Source organism: Uranotaenia lowii, chromosome 2 (genome assembly GCF_029784155.1).
Source record: "Uranotaenia lowii strain MFRU-FL chromosome 2, ASM2978415v1, whole genome shotgun sequence".
NCBI lineage: Eukaryota > Metazoa > Arthropoda > Insecta > Diptera > Culicidae > Uranotaenia > Uranotaenia lowii.
In genome coordinates this window covers 268,748,340-268,770,574 of record NC_073692.1, presented here as the reverse complement: position 1 = coordinate 268,770,574, position 22,235 = coordinate 268,748,340, and the positions used below count along the sequence as shown (strand labels likewise).

At 36.6% G+C, this 22,235-nt stretch overlaps 1 protein-coding gene across 1 annotated transcript in view; it reads left to right on the top strand.

The window, feature by feature from the left end:
* Positions 1 to 22,235, top strand: part of LOC129749036 (hormone receptor 4) — a 65,596-nt gene that overhangs the window by 26,040 nt on the left and 17,321 nt on the right. Inside the window, exon 2 of the mRNA XM_055743863.1 lies at positions 17,935 to 20,267. Coding sequence (XP_055599838.1) covers positions 17,935 to 20,267 — 2,333 coding nt within the window. The remainder of the gene's footprint in view (positions 1 to 17,934; positions 20,268 to 22,235) is intronic.

Below are 22,235 nucleotides of genomic sequence, written 5' to 3'. Positions count from 1 at the left end.
TTAATAATCCATAAAAAATTTTCCCGGTTTTGATTTGAAATTCCCGGTTTTTTCCAGGTTTTCCCGGTCTCATTTTAAATTCCCGGTTTTTTCCCGGTTTTCCCGGTTCGCTGGCCACCCTGCTAATATTGAAAAAATAGTGAATAACACAGATTTAAAGTGTGAATTGTTAAAGCCGCATCTTTCATTTATGAAAAACAAGTATGCGATCGTTCATTGAGTAAGAATCGCCATCAGAACTGCCAAACTACCAAACTGGATCAGAATCGTTGAGAAGCTGCTAATTTTTGTTTTCTCCAAAGTAGCCATTTTTCATAAGCAGATGATCTATTGTATTGAAATTTCTCTCTTACTTGAAACGGAGGAGAGGGTTGCATCCAAAATCAGTGTGAAAATACCCTAACTTGAACAATAATTATATGGGTTTCTCTATAATTTCCAAAGATTAATAAACTACAAATTTAAGAAATAAAGCTAAAATTTTGGTTAGTATGATTCGGTTATTCATGAAAATTAACGAGTTTCGTAAAATACGTTAATTTTATTATTCTTTTAACAAGATTTTACAGTTTCTTGTGAATGTTCTGAATCAGATTTTCATGTTAATGTTATTGAAAGGTCAAAAACTAATTATCAAATTCGCTACTTATTTGTAATTCTAAAATTTTAAGGTGAGGAACACCTACATACATTCAATACACATGAAATTATATGAGCAACCTCAATAGACAAACATCACGAACGTGACGAAGAATAAAACCGAGTTAGTTAGAAAACAGAACTATACCTAAACCCCCCAACAGACGAAATGTTACGGAAAACAACAACATCAAAGTTATTGCCAATAATAAACTGAGTGCTGGCAACGATAATCTGACATTGCAAAAATAATCCACAACAGCGATGCCTGGTCGGACGTCGCAAAAAAAAATGAAGAACAACAACAAGAACTACGGCGAGACGTGATCAAATTTCAACCTTCCGGTAGTGACCAACCTCAACATTTTACTACCGTTTGTTTTGCTAGTATTTGTTCTTGTTGATATTTTTACCTCTGTCCACAACTTAGAAGAACATATAGTTGGATGTTCTATGATATGTACGTACATATGTACATATTCCTTTATTCTGTACACGAACTACTAATACCGAACAATATGTTTGAGTTTTTTTCAAGTCGATGTGACTGTCTCCCCATCTTTTAAAATCTCGTCCGATCCAGGAAGTCATCCTAATTTTGAATTTCGATTCTAAATCCCTCTGAAGTTTGAACATGTATTCTACTAAGTCGAATTCTCGTTTCGGAATCTCAAGGCGTTTACTTAATACTGATTCTGAATCCTGTTCTTGAGTTGTGATTCTGAATCTAAACTATGGTCCCGAAAACTGAATTTCATTGTGATTTGAAATTCAAATTTCACCAACTTTCGAATTTTTCGTACATTGAAATTCAAAAGGTTTTTTTTAAATAATCACCTTTTAATAGCTTTGATAGTAGATAACAACTATGGCAACAACGTGGCATGAAATGAATCCTTTTGTAATAAAAAATTTCCGAATCAAAACAGAAAAGGATTTTCGGCTTGCAATATTCGCAGACGAATAGAAATAAAAACTGGTATCGCAAACATGAAAAACAAACAGCTTTAGCCAGGGTTGAAACAAAAATATCCACAAACTCATCCCACCAGGTCCTACCCCAACAATTCCCCACAATGCGAATGCGATCTGCAAAAATAAAACCCTGTAAAAAAAAATAAAAAACGAAACATACCAGGAAGGTCGTTCATAAATAGGATTTGCTTGCTGTCTCGAAACACGACCTGCATTTGTGTATGTTTTCAGAGATGGCAGACAACGTCGTTTCCTCATTTCTAACGTTTCCACCACCCTGTAGTAGGTCGCTGTTCTAGTTAGTGCTTCAGCTCCTGTCCTGTTCTGTGCATGTGTGTGTCGATTGTGAGACGAATGGAATGGGGAGTAAAGGGTTGCAATTTTCCCAATCTGCCAGCCAACCTACCCAATACATTTGTACCTCGATATGCAAATACTGACTCTGGTACTGCTGCGTTAGTGCTGTACCTATTTTGCACGAAATCCATTCCACAAAGTGTTCGCTTTTTCGAACCGCAGTCGGTCTGAAAATGTTCTGTACGTGCGGAATTTCCTTCCTGGCTCGACGATGACGATGACGAAAACGGCGTCGCTCACCAATACATTCGCAAGGTCTGAGGGTACCCGTTTATTAGTGGCGGTCGATTCTGTTTGTGCAAAAATTGCTAACCTACCACAATATTCGACCTATTAAAATCGGGTTCCGCGGTTTGTTGGCTCGCACAGCTGAAGTTGAGTTGGGAGGAGACGCACGGTTGTTTGTTTATTGCTCGGTCGTCCAAACCAAGCAAAGTAAATAATGCGAATGTGTGTTTTGAGACATTTTACGAAGCGTTTCGGCACAACCAGGCTACAGGAAATATTTGAGCCAGATATATTGTTCTTGTTCAAACTTTTTCAACGTCACGAAAACATTTCGCCGTATGTTATCTTTAACAGGTTTTGTGAAGGTTGCCTTTCGGGAATGGGGGAATTTACCTCGTATTTATTACTCATTGTGATTTGTCTGGAATCCTACCGAAACATAAAAGAGACTCTCCGCTATTCAATGCACTATTTGTAAAAATATAAATGATTTATTTTTATTTTTGCGTTAACAGTAGTTAGCTCTAGATTGACAAGTTGACACTGTTGGAAGTTTGATAGCTAGTTAGTTACTGTTTTGAGGCCCATTAAAAAATCACCTTTAACGAATTCATGAAATATGGGATAGATCAGATTTAAGTTATACGTTTTTCTATTGAATTAAAAAAAACACTTCAATTCAATCCAAGGCCGTGCGACCGGGGGGGGTTTTAGGGGTTTAACCCCCCCCCCCCCCATGGGGATGTTTTCCAAGTAACATGTTCAGTACTAGAAATAAATTTACCGGAAAATCACTTGATCCTAAAAGGTATTTAAAAATAAGTGTTGACAAACATGTCAGAAATTCAGCTCGCCTCCGGCGGAATTTCGTCTTAAATCACTCTCTAGACCTAAGACTTAAGACATTTCATTTCACGGCTCTATATGACGTTCACGAATTGAAACCAATCAATTGTAGATATCGATTTGCACTTCAGTGAATACCTTTTGTATTGGAACTCAATTCTTGACACAGAAAACCTTTAGGGATGAATAACACGATAGTGTTAAAATCCCAGACAAATAAACAAACAAACAAAGACACACAAAACCCTAAGCTCGTGTTCAAAATGGGGTTTCACTAAGAAGTGTAATTAAACAAGTTAAAAATTTGAAACCAACCATTTGAACTTCGAAATTCATTCTTAGAATACTAATTTTACCCCTCACAAGTTGGTAGCCACTTACGATAATCAACAGATTTAGCTAAATAAAAAAAAAATCCTAATATCAATGACTTTATAATTAGCCCCTTTAATAGTAAAAAAGGGCAAATGTCACTCCAAATTTTATGCTGATATGAAATATTCCTCAAGAAATCAATTTTAGCCTCAATTGTATTTTGTGTTTCTCATTCTTTTGAATCCTAAACTTCATATCCAAAAAAGTTCTTGACAAATTTTTCAAGGCCTCAAATATTACCATTTTTTCTAAATGCAAAAAATTTAAGAGAAGATTTTGAATAATTTGGGTGCCATAAATCATATTTGCAATTAGGTTTTGGTCTAAGAGAACCTTTGTCTTTTAAATCACTTTTGAAAACAGGTGAAAATTGTATAACAATTTTTTTTTACTTTTTTAACAAAATTTTAAAACATAACAAAAGATTAAAAAAGGCTTCAAATCAATTATCCACTTTCCTCTAGATCGCATCTAAATTTGATTTCAGCGAAAATAGTTATAGCAGTCTTCTACTTGTTCACTTTACTCTATTTAAATAAAATTTAATTTCAGATATTTTTGAACGAAAATCAAATGCAGGTTTCAACAAATTGGTAAAATGATATAATATCTTTTCTATTTTAAATTTCTTCACTATAGTCGGATATGCATGCAATGATTTATTCCAAGTTTATAAAAACGGTAGAATTTAACTTATTTAAATCATGCATCATCATAACCATCAACATTATCCATTATCCATTCTAAATAAATTAAAATATAATAAACAAATAAGGAATCAGTTTTTTTTCAATTTCATGGTGATATGTTAGAGCATCAGTTATCTATGATTGATTTCACTTAAAACTGATTCATTTTCAAACTTATAAACTCCATATCATCAATACTAGAAACGTACCTTTTATAATGTCTTATTTTGTTTTAATATTCAAATAAAGTAACCAAATTTTAAAGTTTTTTATTTTTAATTTTCACATGAATCTACCGATTTTTATAGTCAAACATTTTTTTTTTTAATAATTTTAACAAGTTTTAAAAGTTTCTATCTTTTGTTCTTTTAAGGACTCAGTATTTCAATTGACGGCTGTAAAATATCCAGAACTCGAGATTTTAAACTATAAAACTTGCACTTGAAAATTTATAATGGTTTTACTTATTTTCATTCCTTTAAATAATCTTTTTTAAATATTTGATTTTGAAATTTATGCAAAGATTCGAAATTATTCGAAGTAGAAGTTTTAAAGCCAAATTTTAATGCATGACATTTATTAAATAAGTATTTGCTTTGTGCTTTCAATATTTACAACAAAACTTTAAATTTATTTTTTTATAAGTTTCTTATTGATCATTCAAGAAATCACCCATTCCCCAACCTGTACTTTGGCAATAGAAGCTTTCAATGATTAACTGAACATGTTAATTTATCAATATATGAATTGTGAACTTCAGAAACGAACTATTTCAGTCTTTTAGGTTGATAATTGGACGAAATAAAAAATGATTTTATCTCTGATTTTGATCACTGGTACTCTTGAAGTTAAATTGATATTCTTCTTTTAATTAAAATTGATTTAAGCTACAAGTAGGTACATATGATAAATTCTCTCAAGTTCAAAATGACTTTTTTTCCTAATCAAAATTTCACAATTCAAATAGTTATTCAATATTTCTTCAAATTTAAAATATTACAGAGGAGTTTTTCAATCAATTGAATATGAAAAAAGGAATGTTGATTTCGAAGATTAATAAACAACAATTATTATAGTTATTCTGAACAATTCCAAATCATGATTATTTTCTTCCCTGGTTTGAAATTTATTTTAGAATTCGGATTAATTTTCTTTTTAAATCTAGATTAAAATTGATGAATTTTATTTCTATTATTCTTATGTCCGAAGCTTTAAACTCTGGTTTCATTCAAAATTTTAAATCGCATTCGTTTTCTGTGTTTTCTGAAAAATTGATGTAAGATTTATAAACTTGATTGCTTAGTATTCATTTTGAGCAAATGTCTAGCTCAAAATAAGGAACATCATTTTAAATAATTTATTGATGACTTGGCGGAAAGAGCAATGATTCAAAACTTTGAAAATCTTGATTTTGAATTTTGAAAACCCCCCCCATGAGCGGATCCTTCGCACGGGCCTGATTCAATCACACTTTACACTAAACGCACCGGAGGGGGTCAAATGTCATTTTTTTAACTTGAAATGACTATAATTCCTGTTATAATTGATTTTTTCGAATTCAATTTTTTTTCATTATTATTTTTATATTCAAAATGCACTTTTTTTCATTGTTTTTAAAGTTTGTAGATTTTGAAAAATGTATGTAAACGTTGTCAACTCGAGAAAGAGAAATAAAAAAAAAATTACGAACGAGAAGTATCAAAACAATATGTCGACGACAATATGTTGACCTTCAAGTAAATAGAGGCGGGTTTGATAAGGCTAGATGCAAGTAAATCATCTAGTCTTGATGGAATACCAAACAGATTTTTAAAGGCTTGCTGCAATGAGTTGGCACGTCCTTTGGCTCTTCTGTTCAATTCATCGTTACATTCGGGATTATTCCTGTTTGTTTGGAAATTGTCGCGAGTTACTCTCATCAACAAAAATTGATCCAGAAATATTGCAGAAAATTACAGGGGTGTAGCAATATTATCTGCTTTGCCAAAAAACTTTGAGAAGTTGGTTTACCACCGGCTATATCCAGCGATGGAGAATAGAATTTCGTCCCATCAGCACGGATTCTCCAGAAAAAGATCGGTGGTCACAAATCTTTGCGAGTTCATCAATCGCGTATTAGATTGGATGGTCAAGGGATTCCAAGTGGACTGCATCTACACCGAAATGTCGTGACCTTTGATGCAGCAGGAATCAAAAAAATTTTGGATGCATCAGCGCGAACTGGTATTGGAGGAAACATCCTACCTTGGATCGAGTCTTATTTGATGAATAGACAACAATACAGTACGCGTCTGAACAATTTGCCGGACTCCCTTTCGGATGCTTTCGTATTGATTTACGCAGATGATGTGAAACTATTTTTGCCAGTTAAAAAGGTAGAAAATTGTAGAAAACTTCAGAACGATTTGAATGTGTTCTCTGAATATATGATCAGGACCGAACTGAAAGTAAATAATTCAAAATGCGCAGCAATATAATTTACAAGAAGCAGTACACCGATCCAGTTTAAGTATTTCCTAAGTGGCGAAAATATTGCAAGAGTTACCAGGGTTAAGAATTTAGGCATCAAATTGGATTCTGGATTGAGCTTCAGGGATCACCATCAGCAGTGTAGTAGATGGGCTTGCTTTGTTCGGAGTCGTTGGCTTAGTGCGATCGAGTTTCGATTTCGCGAGTACAGTTTGGAGGCCCATGTACCAAACACACGTAAACCGAATGGATGCTGTTCAGAAGCGTTTCGTCAAATTTCCAGTGAGGAATTTTGCCTGGGGAGAGAGTTTACCGGAATATGAACATTTATGTTACTTGCTAGATTAGAAAGTCGGCACCGCATAAATGATTTAAACTTTTTTCTTAAGGTAGACAGAGACATGGTGGACTCAACGTTTTTATGTTCCCGCTTGACAGCGAACACAAGCACTTTAACAGAAATCGAACTCGAGCCTACTGATTACCTCTCCGACATCTTACCAATAGGCCAAATTGTCAGATGTAAACTAAGCAAGCTGCCCAAGTAACCATAAGCACTAAGCTAGCAGTTAATTTCGCCAAATCTGGCTCATAGAGCTTAGAGAGAGCAGAGAAGCTCTAAAGCTGGATGGATAGCATTCTGACAAGTCATTAGTGCTTACGGTTACTTAGGTGTAGCTCTATCATTCAGTTGACTACATCGAGTTGAATTCGCTGCTAGATTCTACGGCAGAAAACGCTCATCGTGCCCCGAACAATTGTGCTCTGTTCGCCCCGAGTCAACAATTCAAAGTAAAAACGTGTTTGAAAATTGATTATAAAGGGTGATACGGTCAAAATTTGGTCAATATCAACTTGACGTATTTCCTTCAATGTTGCATTTAGAAAACCTGAACACCCCACATTTTGAAGGTGTGTGTGTTTGTGGAATGTTGCTCCTATATTGATTTTGGAATTCACTCTTCAGTTGTCAAAATGCCGTCCAAGGAAGAAGAGCAGCATATCAAAATTTTGCTCGCGCATCGCGAAAATCCGAGCTACTCGCACGCAAAATTGGCCAAATCGCTCAAAGTTGCCAAATCAACCGTTACAATTGTAATTAAAGTGTTTGGGGAACGTTTGTCGACAGCCAGGAAGTCTGGATCGGGGGGCAATCGAAAACCGGAAGCCGCTGAGACGACAAAGAGAGTTGCCGGTAGTTTCAAGCGAAACCCTAAACTCTCTCTCCGAGATGCCGCAAATGAGCAGGATGTATCGTCTACAACCGTGCATCGAGCCAAAAAACGAGCCGAACTATCGACTCACAAGAAAGGTAGTGACTCCAAATCGCGATGATAAACAAAATACGACGGCCAAAGCGCGATCCCTGAGGCTGTACACGACGATGCTGACGAAGTTTGACTGCGTGGTATTGGACGACGAAACCTACGTTAAAGCCGACTACAAGCAGCTTCCGGGACAGAAGTTTTATACGGCAAAGGGAAGGGGAAAGGTGGCAGATATTTTTAAGCACATGAAACTGTCAAAGTTCGCGAAGAAATATCTGGTTTGGCCAGCCATCTGTACCTGTGGCTTGAAAAGCAGCATTTTCATATCTTCCGGGACTGTCAACTAAGAAATTTACGTGAAAGAGTGTTTGAATAAACGTCTGCTGCCTTTCCTGAAGAAACACAGTTGTTCCGTACTGTTTTGGCCGGATTTGGCATCTTGCCAATACGGTAAAAAGGCCATGGAGTGGTACGTCGCCAACAACGTGCAGGTAGTTCCCAAGGACAAGAACCCTCCCAACACGCCAGAGCTCCGCCCAATTGATAAATACTGGGCTATTGTCAAGCGGAACCCAAAGAAGACCAAAACAACTGCTAAGGGCGAGCAGCTGTTCAAGGCAAACTGGCTTTCTGAGGCGAAGAAGGTGGATAAGGTGGCTGTACAAAATCTGATGGGAGGGGTTAAGCGTAAGGCCCGGCAATTCGGATTTGGAAAAGCGGAAGCCTAACTGAATATTTTCCCTGAATTTTATACTAATTAAACTTGAAAAAGAAATTTAATTTGATTTTTTAAATAAACGATTTCACCGATTTACACGCATTTTCCCTTGGCCAAATTTTGTCCGTAGCACCCTTTAGTGAAAAACCAAAAATTTTATGATGGTGAAAATTGAGGAACAAAGTGTTCATCATGTTGCAGTGCGTACATTTTAAATTGAGATGATTTAACGATCATAAAAGCTTATTTTCTAGAGCTCAAAAATTATAATATTCTCGTCACTTGAGAACCGAGTTGGTTTTTCTAAAATATTTCTGTAAAAATGATAAGGAGATTTCTTTTTTGCTGAAAAATTAATACTATAGGAAGTACGGAACTTATCCTCCTGAAAATTTATTTAAGAAAATACGTACTTTTGTAGAAAAGTGAAGTGCTTATTATGCCCGGGTGCTTTTTATGCCCTTATCTCCCATATACCTATTTATACCGCCGGGGGTCAAATAACCCCTAACACTTTTCCGCTAAAACTCTCTTGTTTCTTAATTGATTTTAACAATATTTATAGTATTGGAAAGCTTGTAAATTGACTCCAATATATTTTTTGGAATATTCAGCTTAAATCATTTATTAAAAGTTATTAAAATTCTAAGAAAAAAATCCGAAAAACGAGCCTTGAAGAAAAGGCTGTAAGTCAGTTATTGAGTGCTCGAAAAAAATCCCTTAGTGCTTGAGAAAGCTGAAGTTAGAAGCTCTATGTTGCACATATGGATTTTTTTTATTTCTTTATATCATGGCTACAAAAAATGTAAAAAAGTGGTGTAAAACATTTTTTTAACAAATGAACCGCTAAAGCTGTTGACATAATTTGTGACATTTTAGCATCATAGATTAACAAAATACGAAACACAGAATTCTTGGCGGCTATTCAAAGGCAGCTCTGTTTTTTCGATTCTTTTATCAATCTGCATTTTCCTTAACTAAATTCGACTTTGCACTGGGTTTTAAGTATGTTAACGCTAGGCTATTGAAATCAAACTATATGCAAAAGAAAGGGCATTTCACACCGATTCTAGTGATAACATGAGGTGATAACAGTAGGTAACATTGGCGATACGGTGCTTATAAAAAAATATGATAAATAAAACAGTGAAGTAGTTTCTGAATTTTGAAAAGTCAGCACAAATTCTTGCATGGCAGACGGGCGCAGTGGGTGGTAATATCTCAAAGCCATTTTGCACACGAAGAAGGGCGAGAAATAAACAAAAAACACACAAGCATTAGCGCAATATTTCTGAATTTACTTTCAGAAAAATATTTATCTCATTTTTGTAAAGTATATAATTACATCACTAGAACCGGTAAAAAAGTTCCATTCTTGTGCATATTTTTAAATTGCGACCCAGAGATGGGTCTTGACTCAAACATTCAGTCAGCGAAACTTTTTTTTTGTAGAGAAATGAATCCAACTTAGATGAAATTTCAGGGACTAGAAATTGGCTGGATATCCAAATACGGCAAACGCATCATTTCTCATCATAACTGACAACCCGTGCAGGATATGAGAAGGCAATGCAAATCTTGCCGTGCCTAAAAATGTCCAAACTTGATTCCAACTACCGTAAGATGAAATGATGGGAATAGAAATAGACCAAGAAAAATGATTATGATCACATGGGAGAACTATTCCCTTCATTCCGATAGACATCGACACTCAACCAGTATAATATTCATACGCCAGGTTGGTCTCCTGTAGTAGAATGTTAATACATGGGCCCCGGAGAGGCGCAAGATGTGGGTTCAAGTCTCACCGGGAGACAAGGCGAATTTTTTTCGCATGTTTTTCAACATCGATTTTCTCTTATCTAGTCCCTGAAATTTCATCTAAGTTGGATTCATTTCTCTACTTGTGCATATAGTTGTATAAATAGCAGCCTAAATGTTTTGTTAACATATGTACACTGAAAATCAAGTGCAAAACCGAATTTAGGTGTTAGAATAGTCTCAGAAAATGCAGATTGTGAAAAAGTTCGAAAAACAGCTACCCTTTGAATAGACGTCAAGAATTTTGTGTTCGTGTTTTGTAATTCAAAAGATGCCAAAATGTCACAAATAACATGAACTTCAATTCTCTTTTCAAAAAAAAATTCGACTGTGACTGGAACAATTTTGAAGGATAATGAAATATATTTTTCCAACAGCAAATCAAATTTTGATTAAAATTAAGCTATTCTGCTTTTTCGAAGATTAAGATTACGAACTCAAAGTTGAAAGATCGGAATTCGGAATTCAGAAATAAATTTCCGTTTTAATGAAAATTTAAATACATGATATGGAATCTGATCTAAGATCACAAGTTTGTAAGTCTGATGTTCTATTCAAGTTTCGATAAATTTTGTGTCGGAATTTTATAATTATCACAATTCTGATGAAACGCCCAACTGTTGATTAAGATTCGCCTTTATGTGGGATGCGGAATCAGAAAAAATAAATGTGGAATTTTAAATTAGAAGGGTTGTTTCATCACAGTGAGAATCTGCATCAACCATATTTCAAAGCCACAATATGTTCGCTGGCATTCAAAACTTTATCTAGATTTAGCAGTACACTTAACTTACATCAGAATTCCATTGAATATTAGAATTTGATGGTTAAAGAAACTTTTACCATCTTATGTTGTGATCATTAACTTCATTTTTTTTAAACTCGTTTGGAAGTCTCTTCAACTAATTTAAGTTTAAATTAAAATTCAATAAATAAAAATTAAATTTTTAAGAAACTTTTTCCGAATACATGTTCATATTGAAAAATTAGGATTAAATTAGAAACAAAAAATGGAAACCAAAATCTGCGGAAAAAATCGAATATTGAAGATTCGAGTTGAAAATGAAGATTAAGACAGTTGGTCGGGATTCGACCAGACCGAACTGAACGCCAAAAAAATGATTTTGGGATAATTGAGTTCTAAGATCACAGTCCTACAAATTTAGTATGATCATCTTACCAATAAATATAGACTCTTATCAAGACATTGAGGCAATATCAGATGATTTCTGAAATCCCGTTTAGAAAAAATGGTTTTTATGAACGATATGTTTGCACTCAGTTCCCTCTGGTCGTACCAAAAAAAAACTGCTATGCAATATAATTTGAATGGGCAATTGGTTCTAAACTTAGGCACTTTATACGCAGCACCCAACGAGCATGACCGATGCTCGAAAAAATGCATTTTTCGTTGAGCCAGAGTGAACCGAGCCATACAAATTTCCCACTATCTAAATTAGAAATATTTTTGATTTTAACTAATAGCGTCACTTATTTATCAGATTGAAGTTCTTAACGAGTCTAAGAACTTCGAATCGAAAAACCGAACAGACTTATTTTTCTGCAAACCATTTTCTTGACTAAAACGTGCTTTTTATCTTTTCTCAGTTCACTTTGGCGCGTCGCGATGTCTCGTTATCAGTGAGTTCTATTTATCCCATATTTATCCTACGTCGCGAAAATTGTCTGAAGTGACGTCACTTTCGTCATGGTAACTTTGTTTACAAAGAAAAACTATTACTACTAGCTTTGTAACGTTTCTTTCTCATCACCTCTCTTTCCACCACATAAACATTCCTGGTTACGTTTGGAATTTTCCCGCTTTATAATTACAACTACATATTTTTACATATTCGAAAAAGAAAAAAATATAGTTGATTAAAAAAGATCGACTTACCGAAGCTGCATCTTCCGCAATTGCCGCGGCCCCTTGGTTGGTTTTGTTAAAATATTGTTATCCACTCTGCTTCAACTCTTGGGAAAAATAACCGTGGTGTTAAATTCCCGGAAAAAAATCACAACTTTTCCTTACTACTTACATCCACCGTTTTACTTCAGAAATTATCCTTTTGATGTTTTCAGAATTTCTTTGACGCGCAAATTTGAAAACAGATATTTTTCACATATCAGCTCATTTTTTTTTCACAATATACTTCGAATTACCATCACACCATATTTCAATGTTTCCTGTTGAAGAAAAGTAAGTAAAAAGTTAGTTAAATGCTAATAATTTTTGCCCTTTTATCGAAAAGACTAAACTGTCTGTAAGCATAAAGTAAGCATAAAGATAAAGTTTTGTCAAATTTTGGAAATAAAAGTTTCAACAGTAAAAATCTATCGACTGGTTGGATAATGAATAAATTGATTCAATTCATTCTTTAAAAGTTTCAACTTTCATTAAAACCAATTAGCTGTTAAGATTATTGTATAATAATGACTAGCTCATCCCATACGAACTCCGTTTCGCTTTCAACTTGGAATATGTCATGAACAATTGACATTAAAGTCAATTAAAAAGCATTTTGCAGATGCACTTTTGAATTCATTGTTAAGTAATAACGGCAAAAATATTGGACGATCTCTTTGTCTGCCGTCAGCTACTAAATTTGAAATCAGGAATCAATTGACCGTGCCAAGAAACCCCGTGTATAAATATCGATTCAATCATTGCATAACAACGCAATCATTGCCAAAAAGTTAAATCTCTTTCGGTGGCCTCTTATACAATCTTTGATATCTGAAATCGATTGCCCTTCCCTGAAAACTCCCGTGTGCCATTTTTCAAAGCAATCCGTTGTATAATAACGTCAATATTGCTAAAACAGTGAAAAATTAATTAATATGGACGATCCCTTCGTCGACCCCTGTCAAAATATTTGACATCTGAAATCGATTGCCCGTCTCTGAAATCTTCCGTGTGCAAAGTTTCATCCCAATCCGTTGTATAATTTCGACGATATAGCAAAAATATTAAAAGGTTCATATGGACGACCCCCTTTGCTGGCTCCGTACTCTGAATGTAATACCTGAAATCCATTGCACGTCTCTCAAATTTCTCGTGTACCAATTTTCGTCTGAATCCGATGTATAATAACGACAAAATCGCATCAACAGTGAATAGTTAATATGGACGACCCCTTTGGCCGACCCCTGATTTTGATTTGAATAAGTGAAATCAGTTGTTCGTTCCTAAAAACTTCTATGTGCAAATTTTCATACCAATCCGATGTTTAATAACGTCAATATCACTAAGACACTGAAAATTTAATATGGACGACCCCTTTTGCCAGCCCCTTACACTGAATTTGATACCTCAAATCGATTGCCCGTCACTCAAACCTATCGTGTACCAACTTTCATCTGAATACGATGTATAATAACGTCAATATCGCAAAAACATCGAACAGTTAATATGGACGACCCTTTTGGCCGATCCCTTACACAAAATTTTTCACCTGAAATCGATTTCTCGTCTTTCAAAACACTCATCTGTGAATTTTCAACACAATCCGACGAAAAGTAACGTCAATATCGCGAAAACAATATTTGTCTTCTATGGACGACCCCCTTCAGAAGGGGTCATCCGAAAATCTAAAAAACATTTTTCATCATTCCTGGTCCTAATGAGTATTCATGCCAAATTTCAGACCTCTACACTCAGAAAAATACTATTATGTATGCCATAAGATTCTCTTATGAAGTGGCGCCATAAGAAAAATTAATGAAATTCATAAGATTGTCTTATGACGCGAATGAATTCTGAAGATGAACGCCTACTTCAATGAAAGGTTGTTGCTTTTCATAAGAGATTCTTATGGAAATAGTAAATCACTTTCTAATAAGAAAAATTCTAGATATTTCATGCTAAAACAATCACTTTATTGTTTGCCAAATTTGTTCAAAATTAAATCCTTAATGGTCACCATCAGCAGCGCATCAAGAGACGGCTCCATCAAAGTTTTTTTTTGCCGCATCTAAATCTTTGACCTTTCGTTTTTTGCCGATCAGCTTGCTGAAAAGTAAACAAATAATGTATTTTAGTTTACTAATATATTAGACGTTTACACAAAAAAACATCAAATCGAACTTACCATTCCGGAGATAGCAATAACATTTAACATTGAAGGGAAATTATAATAACATGAACTGGCGATTGCTTCGTACAGTTAGATGATGAAAAAAACTGATGCAATGAATGAATGTGTTCATTATTTTTTCACAATGCCGTTTCTTCTATTTTTCATAAGAGCATCGTATGAAAATTGAAAGAATTTTATAAGACTCTTATGAAACATTATTTTACACTCTAAAAAGCGGTTCATAAGATGCATCTTATGAAAATTATAATAAGAATTTGCCTGAGTGTAGCTCTTAAGACGGCTGAGTCTATAGAGGACAAACAAACAAACAAACAAACAAACATACAGAAATTGCTTTTTATATATATAGATTAGTCTGTGGCAAAATATTGAATGTTTCCTTTAAAATGGACATTCCTACGATCACAGCAATCCGAAATGTGGAACACGTTTACAGGGCAACGCAAACTAGTGGAAAAAACAACGTGGCTACTTACTACATTCCCGTGGTGATATAACATGTAGATACTAATTTCGCGGAATCTCATTGAATTTATCACTTCTCCCAAATGAAGCCTAATTCTCTTCATCTTTCCTAATTTCGGCAATAATCGTCGTTCAAAACCGGACACCATCTCCAGCTAATTTGGCTTTACATTATGGATAAGCACTCAAACACCTGACCAAAAGGAAAGGAAACCTTTCATCTGTGAAACGGATATTCTGACTGATCGTCCTAGCGAACGAAAAAAAAATGCGAATGTATGTACCGAACGAATCCATGCCTACTATGAAAAAAAACCTAATCATAAATGGGCATTTTCCAATTATCCTACAATATGCGCCAGGGGGGGTCTAAGATTTGTCTCAAAATTTGTTCAACGTTTTTGCAGATTTTGAAACTAAAAAAAAAATTTTTTTAAACATTGTGTTTTTTTAATTAGCAAAAAAACTAAAGAGAAAAAAACTAAATTGAACTGTTGTTATGCTCAAAACTTAGAATTTTAATTCAATATTTTAGTATGATCTCCTACTCCCATGCAAATGCTACCGGAAAAAGTAGCGTTTCGCCAAGTAAATGACTGCCGTTAATCGAAGTATTGAATGATGCGCATTGTTAGATGGGATCACATCATTGAGCATTCAGACTCCTACTCAAGTGTCAGCGTAGAAACAAATTTCCAAAGTTCCTGTACACACTTAATCTTTTCTCCTGTGGTCGGGACGATTTCGTCCTGTATTTTCAACAGCTGAAATTACAGGACGATTTCAGGACAGCAAAACACTACAGGAAAACAACTGTCAAATTGCCCCGTATGTTCGAAACGGGTTTCCCCTGTGACTTTCAGGGACTTTTGCCATATTATCCTGTAAGCTCAAGACTGTTTCTTTCCGAATTATACATACAGTTCAGGTTATTTATTTTTAAGAAAAATAATCGCAAAATTTTTTTAATGATTTTGTTTTATTACCTCATACCATTACCATAATTCAAATACATCACTGTTCATATTAGTGCAGTTCATTTGTAGCTGATGATGTTTCAGAGCAAAAATCAGGCTCCATTTTCGTCGACCCTTTGGCGAAAAAGATTCGAGCAGTTCCTGCTGTTTGTATTCGGCGACTTCATTAGCCCCACTAATTTCGGCCATATCTGGGGAAGCAAAACAGACAAATGAGCATCAATAAAAGCAATAAAAGTATCTGAAAAAACTTACTTATTTTATACTTATCTCTTGTTGCATGGATTTGTCCCCACGCTTCCAACCGGTCAAGGCTTGGCTTGAAAAAAAAAACGAACAACCAAAGGGACCAAAAAAAAACATTAAAACTCGTGTCATTTAAACAGTGATACAGGCGATTGTTGCCTTGAGATTTTTCGAGCTCCTGATCACTTGAAGCAGAGTTCTTTCGAATTTCGGGAGAAATTGAGTGCTACGAAAATCGTTTAGCTGTCTCCCAGTGCTACAGGAAAACCTCTTGTTTTTGACAGTTCAAGTGTCATTTTGAGCCGTTTTCCTGTAATTCAGAGAATCGTGGTCCCGAGCGGAATATTTGCAATCTTAGTGTGTACACACTTAATCTTTTCTCCTGTGATCGGAACGATTTCGTCCTGTATTTTCAACAGCTGAAATTACAGGACGACTTCAGGACAGAAAAACCGCTCAGGAAAACAACTGTCAAACTCGCCTGTAGGATCGAAACGGTTTTCTCCTGTAATTTGCAGGAGATTTGAAATGTTCCTATACGGGCTCGAAACGTGTTCCTCCTGTGGTTTGTAGTGAAATTAGCTTTCGTTTTCCCCTGGTTCTAAATTTTTTAATTTTCCCATAAACACAAAAAACACAATGATTGTTTAAAGTATTTAAATTTATTTCTCACATTTTACAATTTTTCTTCATTTTTCTTATTTTGTAAGGTGGTATTTTCACTATAATACAGACAAGACTGTCAATCTGAAAAACAAATAGAAAAGATTTCTATTACTTTTAGTAAAACGCCGCCTGACATCGAAACTTACCGATGCGCCGTGAGAACCTTATCCTTATCCGGTCCATACCAGCAAACGCGTTGAAAAATCTTGCACCCGAATATGCCGACCCAACCATGCAGTCAACGAAAATTTTCACTTTGAGTTCACTATTTCTGATTAACAGCAACGAACAGATACCGCAAGGAAAAATGGCAAACTGAACCCTTTGGCGGGTTTTTATTTTGTGCACTGGTGAGAAAGAAACAGAAATCCGGTTGTTTTTTTTAAAACAGGATAGAAAGAGATGGGAGATTTGACAAGAAATGTGTCTACAGCGATTCAGGAGAACACTGTCCTGAGTTCACGGGGTTGGTTAGAGTTCCTGTGCTCTCATAGCAAGTTTGTCTTGGATTTCAGAAGAGATGAGACGTTCCGCGATTCGGGTGAGTTCTTATTCGAACTTCGTTTAAATTGAGCAGTGTTCCTGTGATACGGAGAATCATGGTCCCGAGCGGGATAAATGCAATCTTAGTGTGTATGTTCTGTTTTTCTATCGAGATTCAAACATGTATCTTAAATCTTCAAATGTGTGAAAAACCCCTTTCTCTTAACTAGCAAATAACTTTGCATTCTATTCCGCATGTTCCGACCGTTGCGCACTCATTAGGGAATCTACCGGTCGATCATGATGATGATGATCGATCGTTCGATTGGTAGCAAAAGGCGGAAATGCATTCGCAGCCTAGCTGCTGACAGGCTGACAAGATCACGTCATGCCTGTTGACAAATGATAAGCTGTGTAAAGGAAACAGAGGATGGCGAAACATAAGCTTCAATCTATGATGAAAAAACCTTATTCAATCAATTTGAAACAACGATTAGCTCAATTACTTAGATATTATTAAATATTTCACACTCTTCAAACAACACAATTATTAAATTTGACCATCAATAGATGAAACTAATGATGATCTGTTTTATTTCTTTCTGTTTCCAGGAATTATGACACTGAGCCGTGGACCCTACAGCGAGCTCGATAAGATGAGCCTTTTCCAAGATTTGAAGCTGAAACGAAGAAAAGTTGACTCACGATGTAGCAGCGATGGGGAATCAATAGCGGACACTAGCACTTCATCACCGGATCTTCTTCAGCCACTGTCGCCAAAGATGTGCGATCAGCAGCAGTCAACAGATCAGTTAGAATTGGAAGAGCACGGTCAGTTAGAAGAGGACGGTTCACCGATTCCGGTTACAGCCGAAAATAATCACCACCTCCAAAACCATCATCATCATCATCAACAGCAACAACAACACCATCTGCATCACCACCATAATCAGCTCCACCAGCAGCATTCGCATGGGCATAGCCACGCGAGCAATAATGTCGAAAACAACAACACTCTAACAAACAATAACAATAACAACAATGACTGTCTAACATCACCAAAGCTCGCGTCTGCGCAGCATGACGATGAGCTTAAGGAGGACGATGGCAGCAGCGATAGAGCATCGCCAGATTCGCCGGGTTTGCTTATAGATGAAACGCCGCCCTCGAGACTGAAACCGGCAATGACTGATCCTGGTGGTCCTCCCGGACATGGAGGTTCGTTCTCCAATTCCACAGGAAACGCCAGTGTGATACGATCGGTGTCCTACGAGCGGCCTCGATCTACAAGTCCACCCTCGAGTAGTAACCACAACATGGCGCTCATGAACTCGATTCAACGGTTACAACAACACTACAATCCAAACAATAATGGTGCTGCAGGTGGTCCAGAAAACAACCAAAATGGTTCCGGCCATTCGCTACAACAGCAGCAACATGTGACCGTACTAGTCACCCCGTCTCGTATGAAAGCAAGTGACCAACCGGCAACGCTAGTCACGCTCGGGATGCGGAAACAAGCTCCACCGTCAATTAATCTAGCAAACAACAACAACAGCAGTAGCAACAACACCAACGGTAGCAGTAGTATTAATTGTAACGGCAGTAATAGTAACGGTAGTAATAATATCGAAGAGCCTAATAGACTTACATCGACACCACAGAGTTCAACTTCGTCATCACCGCAGTCGTCAACATCGTCATCGTCATCGTCGTCGACATCCAGCTCATCACCCGGTGGACAGCAGAATCTATCTCAGATCCAAACTTTTCAACAACCCCCATTCGGAGGCCTCTCCAAATCTCCATCTAGTCAATCGTCAAATCACAACAACAACAACAGCTTAAGTCTCCAACAGCAGCAACATTACGCCCAACAGCAAATGTTTCAGGCCATGCAGCAGCAAATACGAATCAAGAAGGAGCGCATGCCACAGCAGTATACGATCGTTAACCAGAACACCAACACTTCACTGCTTCCAGGCGGTGGCAATCTACGGCAGCAGAACATTCAAATGATTCCAAATCCCCAGCAGCAGTTGTACATCAAGCGAGAACGATCTCATACCAATCAGAACCATACCATGGTCAACATGACCTCGAATGGTCCCGGGAACCACCAAAGGCAGTCGCCAGCCAGTCCGGTACAAATCTGCAACAGCACATCGCCAATGCAACCACCAATGTCCCCAAGTCAACAGCAACAAGGTCGACAGCAGAGTCCGGTTCATCTAGGACCAGGCAGCATGCAACAGTCGCCGCACATCGTCATCAAACGTGAACGACAACCTACCGGCAATCCTGGCATGCAACTTTCACCCAACAATCAACGGTTACCAAGTCCTATTCAAGTGAGTCCCACCACATCGCCCCTTAATCCTGCCCTCCAACTTCGCCATCCCATCCGGGATGCAGCCATACTATTTCGTGTCAAAAACGAAGCGCAAGTACCAAATTTTATGCCCCAGCATGCCGTTGGTGGGATTCCGAGTCGGATGAACCTGTGGCCGAGTCCCCAGCAGCGTATCAACGGCGTCAAGCCGGAAGTGATTGGTGGTCCACTGCCACCACTACGAAACCAAATATCCCCGCAACAGTCCCCCCATCAGAGCCCTGGATCGGCTGCCTCGCAAACGCCACCCCGAAATACTCCCACGGTCATCATGGGCGAATCGTGTGGTGTGAGAACCATGGTCTGGAGCTATGATCCCCCATCGCAAGTACAAAACGCAACACCGCCAATTCCGCCGAGTCCGTCGTCCGGTGTGGGAACTCCCGGTCCCGGGCAGGGTCCTCCCCCGACGCTAAGTGGCATCCCGCAGTCACCCGGGAACCATCACCATCACCAGAACAGCAACAGCAGCAGCAGTAGTAGCAGCACCAACAACAATGAGGAGGCTGCCCATCTGCTGCTCAGTCTGGGTCAAACCGTAAGGCAAAATGAGGTAATAGTTAGCCACTTCGTTGATGGTCGCAAAAAAGGTCGGGAACAAATTGAGCTTTTTCTGGACAAATTTGTTATATTGTTGATTATTCTTATCAACATGGTTAAGCCAAAAAACATGTTTCATTTTTCATCGTGGTAATGTAAAATTTAAGAAAATAAATTTTTTTGTTCGCTTGAACATTTTAATCTGTTGGAATCTTATTCCTTTTTCACAACATTAAAATCGTCTGAAAAACAAATGATTTGTTGGTGATATTGAGTGAATTAGCGATTTCATTAGCGCCGCTAATATTTTAGCGAAGCCGAAGATCGAAGAAACCTGAGATTTCTGAAAAACCTTTCCGCCTTTCCTTGTCGTATTTCATTGCCTTGCATTTAGGAGAGCTCTAAACTTAAGTTTTTCGACATTTTGTTCTCTACGGCATTCTTTTCCAACTATAGTGTGATTTGAGATTTGAAATTCAACTTTCCAAGTACGACTCAACTTTTCAACTAAATCATTCTATGGTCGTAGGGGAGTGATCTGTTTCTTCAGATGATCAGCGAAAAAAAACAGAAAAACAAAAAAAATCAGTTGAATAACATTTTTATCACATTTTTTCTACAAACCATGCTTGTGATTCAAATAATTCATACTTTCGATTGAAATTAAAGATAAAATGAGATTTCATCTGGACATTGCTACAGTAGACTGAGTCGGTTTGGGGTCATTTTAGAATTTCTCAAATCCTGGGGTCTAAAAAGCTTCGTTTTGGTTCAAAACTCATCCATGATTTTTGCGGAATTTTAAAGTAACGTATACATGAGTAAATTTGAACTTTTATGTTTGTATGAGAAAATTGAATATTTTGTACTAAAAATCAACATCATTTTTGTTTCTTATGTGAAATCGAGCCTGCTAATAGTTTTTGTGCCAATTTATAAATTTGCCGCTGAACAATTTTGTTAAACCGTAACTTTGTAATATCTTATTAGGGAAAAAAAGTTATCAGGTGTTTAATATGGGCATGTCTTTTGATATTAAAAAAATATAAATTCAATTGACATCACTGATGGGTGCCTATCGAGTCTCTTTTTGTGTGGCTTGGCCTTCGAATTGATTCTAGGGGTCTACCACGGTCGATTGTTCGTCGAGTGAAGGCATCCAAACCTCAGAAACTTACAACGGCCGACCGTGCCCGTGCCGCCTGCAATAGTCTCTTCAGATTATCCCCAGATGCAGACCCTTGTAAAATCTTTAGTTATACATGGGAACACATCTTAACTGTCGACAACTTGTAGGATTCGAAGCCAAAAGTTTTCTTGCCGATACCGGGAATCGAACCCAGTATGCCTAGATTAGCAAACTCGCACCATCCTATCCGCTAGACCACCTCGTCAGCGCACTTGATTTATTTTCTATTTTTTGTGTTCAAAAATAAAAATCTGTTGACCAAGTTTTATGAAAATAATCTTGAACGATTTTTTGGAAGCCTACACACAAAAAAAAAGCATAGTAAAATTACTAAATCCGTGGTTTAAATGAACAACACGCAACCATATTTTTGAGTCAATAATGTTTTCTTCTTGATATTACCATGCGCATAGTAGTTTTACTTTGTGTTTATTTTGGCTGCGCATAGTAATTTCGACTACGTTCATAGTAAAATTGTCAATGAAATCATGGGTTTGTTTTTCATTGTGCATAGTAAAATTCACATGTTTCATGATAAAACTATGATATGTTATGATATAAATGAGTACATGTTGCTTGATTTGATACCAAAATTACCATGCATCATGGTATAACTATATTGAAGTACGATAGAATAAACACTCTTTGTGATTTTTTCGAGATCTAGAATAAATTTATTTTGAAACAAATTACATTTTTACACAATACAATGGTCTGCTTGGAACTACGATAATTCATCGTTATGCCCTGAAAAAAATAGTAAACAAAAAATTAATTAATGAGCAAACCATA